General features: G+C 23.2%; 3 protein-coding genes across 3 annotated transcripts; 1 reads left to right on the top strand and 2 right to left on the bottom strand. All coding sequences in view use genetic code 6, as the record gives it.

Annotated features, from left to right (window-relative positions):
- Positions 1–757: 757 nt before the first annotated feature.
- Positions 758–3,556, bottom strand: TTHERM_01068200 (transmembrane protein, putative; the record flags this gene model as incomplete). The annotated part of the gene is made up of 1 exon (XM_001030580.2): positions 758–3,556. The coding sequence occupies one exon, from the start codon at positions 3,554–3,556 to the stop codon at positions 758–760; it is 2,799 nt and encodes a 932-aa protein (XP_001030580.2).
- Positions 3,557–4,327: 771 nt separating this feature from the next.
- Positions 4,328–4,756, bottom strand: TTHERM_01068210 (transmembrane protein, putative; the record flags this gene model as incomplete). The annotated part of the gene is made up of 1 exon (XM_001030581.2): positions 4,328–4,756. Exon 1 carries the CDS (start codon positions 4,574–4,576, stop codon positions 4,328–4,330), a length of 249 nt encoding a protein of 82 aa, XP_001030581.1. The 5' UTR covers positions 4,577–4,756.
- Positions 4,757–7,447: 2,691 nt separating this feature from the next.
- TTHERM_01068220 (hypothetical protein) lies at positions 7,448–8,923 on the top strand (the record flags this gene model as incomplete). Its single annotated transcript, XM_001030582.1, has 1 exon — positions 7,448–8,923. The coding sequence occupies one exon, from the start codon at positions 7,448–7,450 to the stop codon at positions 8,921–8,923; it is 1,476 nt and encodes a 491-aa protein (XP_001030582.1).
- Between the last annotated feature and the right edge of the window lie 459 nt (positions 8,924–9,382).

The following is a 9,382-nucleotide window of genomic DNA, read 5'->3' on the forward strand; positions in this document are numbered from 1 at the left end:
ATTTTATAAGTCGATTTCAAAAAAACTTCAGAAATATATTTTAAAATAGTGATTTCTCATTGAAGATTTTGTACAATTTAATTCAATTCATTGTATTTCAGGGCAGTTTTTGTCAATTAAAAGAAGTGATTATTATCTATTTATCAATCGATCATTCTATTTATCATTTTTATTCTTTGGTTTCTAAAAAAAATCTATAACAAATCCTAAAAAACAATTGAACCCAAACAACTTAATTTTAAATTATCAAATAGATGGTCTTTAGTTTAACCACACTCACTCACTTACTTAATTACATGAATGAATAAAAATTGACAAAATTAATTATATTATCGAATAACTATCCTTTTTCATATTATAATAAATATTATTACAAAATATCTTTATCTAATTAAAAAATAAGAAAGAAAGAAAGAAATAAATAAATATAAAATTTATATTTTAATCAAAATCAAAATATTAATTATTGTTAATATGTAAAATTTAATTGTTTTCAAAATAATTAATTCATATTATTAAAACAGTGGGTTGAAGATAAATTAATAATTATTTGCAGTTTGTTTACTTTCTAACATTTAATCTTAATTTAAGTTTATTTTATTTTATCATCTTAATTTATCTCAAAATTAATTGATTATTTTATTTGTTTAAATTATTTTATTGATATTGTTTCTGTTTAAATAAAGTTATGAGATGGCTAATTTATTTATTTACTTACTTACTTACTTACATATTAAATTTACTTAATACAATTTTTTCAAAAGTCTTTTTGCTTTTTCTTTGATTAAATAATGAAATTAAAGCATTTAGAGATTAGAACTAAGGTAAAGCCTATTGCTATAGAGTTTATTACTGCATTGTAATTGAAATCTAAAGGGAGAGTATCAAATCTGCCTTATGGAGTGAAATTAACACTATATATTTGAGCACCATTAGCGATTAAAAGGTATCTACTAGTTAAAGAGGTCTTTTAGATGTAAATATGTTAGATAGATGAAAGGGGAACTGTATTGATCTGAGTAAATCCTGAATTGTATAAGGTTGTTTCAGTTTCATTTAATTTTTATATATTAATGTATAAGATATCATTGTTGTAATTAGTGAAAATCAAATTATCTAAAACTACTGAGTGCATTTTGCCTATTGTTTACTCTGAAAATAGCGTTTTTGCATCGCAAGCAATAGAGTCTACTGGTAATTCTGGATTAGGAAGACTGAATATTGTTAAGAAGTGTCTAAAATAAAGTTTCATTTCATACAAGATTTACTTATCATAATAATCGCTATAGAAGGATACAAATAATTTGTTTTCATGAAGAAACATGTCTATTGGATAATTCACCTTTACATTAGCCATGTATCTTTAGATAAGAATTTTATTTGTTACAGTATCTACTACGCTAATTGTTAATTTCTTTTCGTGTTCATTTAGTATTAAAAGTGCAAACATCCTCTTTTCAAAATCTAGCCATCTGTATGCATCTTTCGTTTCTGTTTCTATGGCTATCATCCTTTCATGATATTAAGTTAAATCAAGTTTTGAAAGATTCTGTGTTATTTTTATTAATTTTTGATTTGCTTTTATTGGCATTGAGGATTTTTGTTGCAAACCAGATGACAAATCGCTTAATTGGTAAAAATTAATTTCAGAGAATTCTTGCTTCACTACAAAAATTTGACTATTTTTCAATCTGTTGTTTACTTCATTGTCTTCAACCAAATCGAGACTAGGATAAAAAACTAAACTATTTTTATTAGTGAAGAACAGTAAGTGCTCCTTTTTAGAATCTGAAGAGAGTTTTGCCTTCATAAAAGAGCTGTATTTTTACTTTTCAGGCATGTCTATGTTTTCAGTTCGCAGCAATTCTCCCGTTAGAGGTTCTATAAACTGCAAGGTTATGTAATCGGAATTATTTATGATAATTATAAATTAATCTTAGCATTCTTCTACATAAAATCCTTAATTTTGCTTTCTATCCAAGGATAATCTCACCAAGCCAATAACTTCATTTGAGTCGCTTTACCCATTAATATTCTATTTATAGATCAGCTTTCCTGAACCTGAGTTGTAGGCAAAGAGAAGGAAATTCCTTGTAGGAATTAAAATCATTTATTCGAATCCGTACATTCTATCATTTTCAGTTGAATCTTCAATTTGATTTTGTTAATTTTAAAATTCATTTTTTAGCTTAAATAAGTAGCTTTTTATATTAATTATATCTCTCTCCCATCTATGTTTAATGTTATTAATAATTGCATTTGCCGTCTTTGTACAAGATTCCCCAATTAAGATGTTTAAAGGGTTTAAATAATCATTTGCCTATTCAGGTAATTTTGTTTATGGATATGGATTCTTAACAGTTTTATAAAAACGATAAAAAAGTGGAGACAAATCATTCTACAGACTGCCTTCTTAAATAGAATAAATAAAATGCTGCTTTTAGAATAGTTGGCTGAATACTACTTGCTATCTATTAGTTTATATGACTAAATTCACTGAAGGGGAAGATGGATTTTTCATGTTAACTTTAGTGAAGACAGATTGGATGCTTTCTTCTAAAACTAATCTATTAAAGTTAAAAACTTAATATTATTCCAAATCAAAGAGTTAAGCATTAAGCTCTTTTTTGAGCTCGTTCTCGCTGAAAGAGTTAGTAGAATTTACGTCTTCCTATTAATTTACAATATATGAAGAGAGAAACAATACGCTTTGATAATTATATGTTGGAATTATGGAATACATTCTCTTTTTTATAAAAATATCTGGGCAAATTAAGTCCAAAGCAGTCAATCTACAAATTTCAAAATAATTTGCGTATCTAAAAATAACTATTTCATTCTAGTCAAACGTGTGAATTTAATGAATAGTTTCTCTAGCACTATAAATATCTTCTTCAGAAGAGAAAATAGAAAAATTATTTTCTTCAAAATCTGCTGTAGAACTGTCAAAATAAACTATTCTTAAAGCTTTAGTGTCAGCATCTTTAATATTCTAAATCAAAAAACCATTAACTGAGCCATATGAAATGATTTTTTAATTGTAACTCATTTATCTACATCTCCTAAGCTTAATGTTTGTTTCATCTTGTTAGTTGATTTCAACAATTCCAAGACATATTTGACTCTTCTTGTATTAGAGGAGAACGTGAATGTTTTCCTTGTTATCTATTTAAATGTTTAAAATTTCATAGTTGCTGCCAGTTGAGTAACTTCCTGTGCTAAGCGGTTCTTTAGTTTTTTATTCTGCAAAAAATTATTATTATGAATGAGATTAATTATTTTGTTCGTTCTCTTTTGGGTTGGATTAAATCCAAAAGATGTTTTGTTAGTCATGCATTATAAAAAATTTCTATGAACTCTTCATCCTTGGTAGGTGCTCATCCTTGAATGTGCCATAACTAACTTCGTACAAAGGCTTTCCTATTTCTAAATCGACATAGACTAAACTTTTGGAAGATTATTTAAAAACTATTGCCCAATCTTTTTAAACTTTAATGAGCTCTCCCTTACTAACTTTTGTGCTCCATTTCTGATTCCCCTAAAAATCGTATTTCATAATTTAATTCCTAAAATTTTAAATGATAATATCATTCTGGAAGCTTATTTTGGCATATTTTATGCTTCCAATGATAGTTTGATACCACTCATTAGCAATTATTTCATTCTCATATAAATTTAGCTAATACTCATGTTGCTGAGATTCTCTTAAAATAACTGCTATAATGACTACCAATAATTTGAAATGAATTTCTTTTAAATAAAATGGTTATCTTCCCTTCATCTAACTTTTTTATTATCTTCACCTATTTTATTTGTGATTTGAAGAGATTTGCAATAAACAACTTTTTAAATAAATTGAGTTGAAAAAAGATTAATGTTAAAATACTGTGTTTTTATTAATAAATTAATTAATTTTTATTTACAACATAAATAAATTATTCAAACTAAAAAAAGATATTTTTGATATATTTCATTTGATTTTAAATTTATATAACCACTAAGCATTCATTCATTTATTCTATTTAATTAATTATTTTCCATCTTTCTTTTAATTTAGTAAATCAATAAAAATAAATGAAGCAATTTTATATCAATTTTTTACAATTTAATTAATTAATTAATTATTCAGCTTATTTAATAAAAAATGTTTTCAAATTTAATATAAAAATTGCTATCATTTTTTAAATTTTTAATTTTATTCTAACGAAAAAAGTTTATTTAAAAAATTAAAGAAAAAGTTGACAAATATTTAAATAGAAAACAAAACAAATTGTTTATTTTTCTTAAATCTATTAATTAATATTTGTAAATCAGCAATATGAATAATTCATTATCCAGTATTTGAGTTTTCTTCACATTCTTAATCAATTTAAGTATTGATATTATTTTAGTCTGCATCTCCATTAGAATCTGAAATGTTGGTATATTCACATAAGTTAGCAATGAATCTTTCAATAAAGCTTAAAGAATTCTTGTTTTCATAATCATCCTTAACGAAACCTCTACATTAGGCAAAGACATTTGATGTGCAAATCAAAGCAATTAACAATATTAATAAGAATTATTTTTAGGCCATTTTTCTTTTATTTTTACTACTTTTAATTTTATTTTATTTAAAACTAATTATTTAGCAGCTAATTCGCCTATTGTTTTAAACACAAAACTTACGAGTAACCTTTAATAGATTGTAAATGATTAAATATACCAAACAAAATTAAAGTTACTAAATTTTTATAAGATAAATTTCTTTAAATTAAAATGTAAATTTTTTTTTCGTACTTTTTTAGAGTTTTTTTTAAATTGATTAAAAACTTCAATTACATAATTTATAAATAGAGGGTTCAAAATCATTTTTTTAATCAATCAATCAGAGCCGATTAATTTTTTTAATGATTTTTTCAGTAAAAAGCTGTGTAAAAATTATATTTTTTAGAACCCTGTTTATAAAAGTGCATTATTTTTATAACTAAAATAAACAAAATAAAGTTTACTTAAAAATATAATTTAATTAACCAAAAGAAAAGTTAGTAATTCAATTTTCAAATTATTTAATTTTATTCTTTTTCAGATCAGGTAAATAATTAATTTAATTATCAAATTTTTCTATTCTCTAGTGCATACAACAAATTTATTGTATTAAGAAAAATTAACTTTAATGTTAAATTTATCCTTCTATACTAAATTACATTATGTCTTAATTTTAAATTGCTTAAAGTATTATTAAAATTATTTTATATTATTTATTTACCAACAAATTATCTACCATAAATATTTTAAAAGAGAGCAGTAAGGAATTTTAATTATTTTAAAGTTTTAATAAATTTTTTAATCAATATAATAAATAGACACATTATTAAACAATGGCTCATTCACTAAATTAATGAGTACTCACAATTAATTAAAAACTATTAAAGAACACTTTAGTTCATAAAAATAAATGCTAATATCTCATTACTATATTATTATTATAAAAATCAAATACCTAAAGTTTGAGTTTCAACATTTATATTTCATACCCATAGTACATTGTAGGCATAATTGAATTCAATTGAATTAAATAGATAGATTAAAATAGCGTTTACAAATTTATATTTAGGATTAATTCCATTTAAAAAATAACAAAGAAAGTATGTATGTATGTATGTATGTATGTATGTATGCACATCCAAAAAAATACCAAAAATATAATAATATTATTAAAAACCCTCAAGGTACTAAAATAAAATTAAAGATAATGTTAAACTTTTTTAAAAAGTGAATCTTTTTTGAAATTTTAAGTAACTTTTTCATTTAATAACTAAACAATTATTTTAAAGATTAGAAAAATTATAATTTTAAATAAAAAAAGGTTTATTAAATTTTAATTTGGAGTAATATATATCTTATTTAATAAATAATTAAATTTTAATGAAACATTTTTATTTAATCAATCAATCAATTTATTACTAAGATGATCATTTATTTATATAATTTCTAGAAAAATTAAATACCTTTGTAAAAAACCTAGAATCTTTATAAAAGATCAACAATTTTATTTAAACTTATTAATTTGATCAAAATTCGCAAAATTTTAAGTTAGTTAATTATTTTATTAATATTTTTAATTTATCATTTTTGCTTTCAAGTAATAAATATATAAAATAAATTTAATAAGTAGATAAAACCTATTTATTTATTTATTTATATATATTATGTATATAATGACTAGATAAAACTTTTATTTGCATATTATTTTAATTATTTTATAATTATTTTAATTTAATAATTAAAGAAATACTTTGAATATATAAAAAAAATAATAACATTATTTTGTCTCTATAAAGTAAAATTTAATCCAACGCCATTTAATTTTTACTAAATCAGTAAATTGAAAAGATAAATTTTATTTATTAGATATCATACACAGATGTTCATTTAATTAGAAAATTTCTAGAAAAATTAAATATATTAGTAAAAAGCTTGTATTTTAATTAACAATTGACAATTTTATTTTATTAAATAAATTTCATCATAATTCACCCAATTTAAAGTTAGACAACTATTTATTTATTTAGTTAATTTTTTCTTAATATTTTTAATTTGCCAATATTATTTTAAAGGACACTTTTTATTTAAAATAATAAATTTCAATGTTTGAACGTGCCGTACCATTCATTCATATTCTTCTATACATACATAATAACTATCCATATTTATAACTACTATTTTTTATTTTTTTTATTAAAATTTTACTAAATATATTTAAAACTTTTTATTATTTAATATCAATAATTATTTTTTCATTTTTCAATAATTTTTTCTATAAAATTTAAAAAATGTTTAAAATTGATATTATTTATTGAGATTAATAAATATTTGATAACATTTTAAAATTTTTACTTTTATTTTTGTTAATTTAATATTATTTAAACTCACATTATTACCAATTATAATACTACTTTAAATGTTTTAATTTATATTAAAAAATATTTTTTAAGATATAAATAACACTCCTTTAAATCTCTTTGTCTATTTTTGTAAAACTTTAGCTTAAAGCACGCTTTCTTAATTAAGAAAGATTTAAAACTTTAAGAAACTTCTTTTTTACATTACTTTATTCTGTGAAATCTAATTAAATTCGAACGCTATCAAACAAAATTGAAAGAATTTATAAGAAATTTATTGTTATATTATTATTAAAAAAATTTGCACAGAACTTCAAATTATTAGAAAATTTCTGGAATCATAAGATAATTAATTAAGGCTTACACCAGACTGATAATTGCTTTTATGATAGATAAATATAAACAATTTTTATTTCATAAGATGACAACTCTTTACAGTAGTGTTCACTCATAGAGTCTGTTTAATGACTTTATATATTGGCTCTAGTTACCTACTTTCAATAAAAAAATAAACAAATAAATAAATAAAAAATAACTAAAAGATTCTCTGAAAATACTAACGAATGAAACTAAATATTGTTGCTTTACTTGCCCTTGTCTTATCTTTGAACATAGCTAATGCAGATATGACATATCCTAGCTTCTTGTCTAGCTCATAATCATCTATGTTAATGACATGCAATTCAGCTATTACTAATCCTTGCCCAACAGCATCTAACTCAGCTGCATGTATGACAGATATGATGAATTATATGACTTGCTACAATATGTGTTCATCAAAAATGAATTTCGCTGATTATATGAGTTGTACCATGGCTTGCACTTATAATAACAATTCCTCTCTCATGACTTATGTGACTTCAATGAATACCTGTATCAGCCAACTTGGAATGAAAAATATGTTTTATCCCAGCTTCTTATCCAGTTCATAATCTTCTATGTTTATGACTTGTAACTCAGCTAATGCTAATCCTTGTCCAACAGCTTCTAACTCAGCTGCTTGTATGACTGACATGATGAATTACATGTCTTGCTACAATATGTGTTCATCGAAAATGAATTTTGCTGATTATATGATGTGCACAATGGCATGTACCTATAACAATGACTCTTCTCTTACTTCCTATGTAAATGCAGCTAATACTTGCTCTAACAACCTCGCTATGAATTCAATGTTCTGGCCCTCTTTCTTTACTTCCTAATAAGGATCGATGTTGATGATGTGCCAACAAAAAATAGCTAACCCTTGCACAAGCTCATCTAACTCCGCCATGTGTATGACAGATATGATGAGTTATAATGCTTGCTACAATAAATGTTCCTCAAAAATAAACATCAATGATTATATGACTTGTACTATGGCATGTACTTCAAGCAATTCAAGTCTTTAGATGTACATTCAATCAAGCAATATGTGCATTAACATGTTCACAATGCCTTAATATCCTATGTTTTTAAACTCTTCTATGTCAAGTATGCTAAGTTAATGCAATTAAAAAATTTCAAATCCTTGCTAAAGTGCATCTAACTAAGCTATGTGTATGTCGGATATGATGTCATACTTAGCTTGTTATAATATGTGTTCTTCTAAAACTGCATTAAATGATTACATGACTTGTACTATGTAATGTACCTCAACTGACTCTTCTCTTTCTATGTACATTACTTCTATGAACATGTGCACTATGAATACTTTCATGTCTGCTATGTAAACTATGATGAATCCCCCATCATTTTTGGGCTCTTAGGATAGTATGATGCTCAAAAATTGCATGCAAAACATTTCAAATCCTTGTGCTTCTTCTATGAACATGTCCTAATGCTCTGCTGATATTATGAGCTACATGTAATGTTCTATGGCATGTGGTTCTAAAACATCTATATCTGACTACAAAACTTGTTCAATGGCATGTACTTCCACAGATTAAATGCTTAATGACTATATTAATTCAACAAACGCTTGTCTCAACAAGATAAGCAACTCAGTTGTATTAAAGGTATCAGCTTTAATCTTAATTGCATTTAGTCTTATCATTTGAGGCATTAAAAACGAAAATCATAGATAAATATATCTATATCTATATATATATAAATGAATAATTTAGAAGAATATATAAATAAATAAATCTAAAGATATAAATAAATTAATAAATATTGGGATTCATATTATATGTATTGTCTGTCCTGAGGTATTTATCCATTTATTTTATTCAAAAATATTTTTTTAAATATGATAAAATTTGATGTTAAGGTTAAATTTTCCAATAAAATTTTAAGGTTGGAAGAAGAAAATTTAGAGTAAAACTTCAAAAATATTTTATTTTTCAAATACATATTTCATTTTTTTTATACAATTGTTACAAATAGGCTTTTTAGTAGTTTTTGTTCTAAAAAAACTCTAGCATATTTTTAATTTTTATCATTTCCTATTAATAATTTATTAGAATCTTTTTATTTAATTTCTTTCGATTGAACATTTTTAACAATGTTTATGAAGA

The sequence above is a fragment of the Tetrahymena thermophila genome, assembly GCF_000189635.1.
Source record: "Tetrahymena thermophila SB210 genomic scaffold scf_8254489, whole genome shotgun sequence".
NCBI lineage: Eukaryota > Ciliophora > Oligohymenophorea > Hymenostomatida > Tetrahymenidae > Tetrahymena > Tetrahymena thermophila.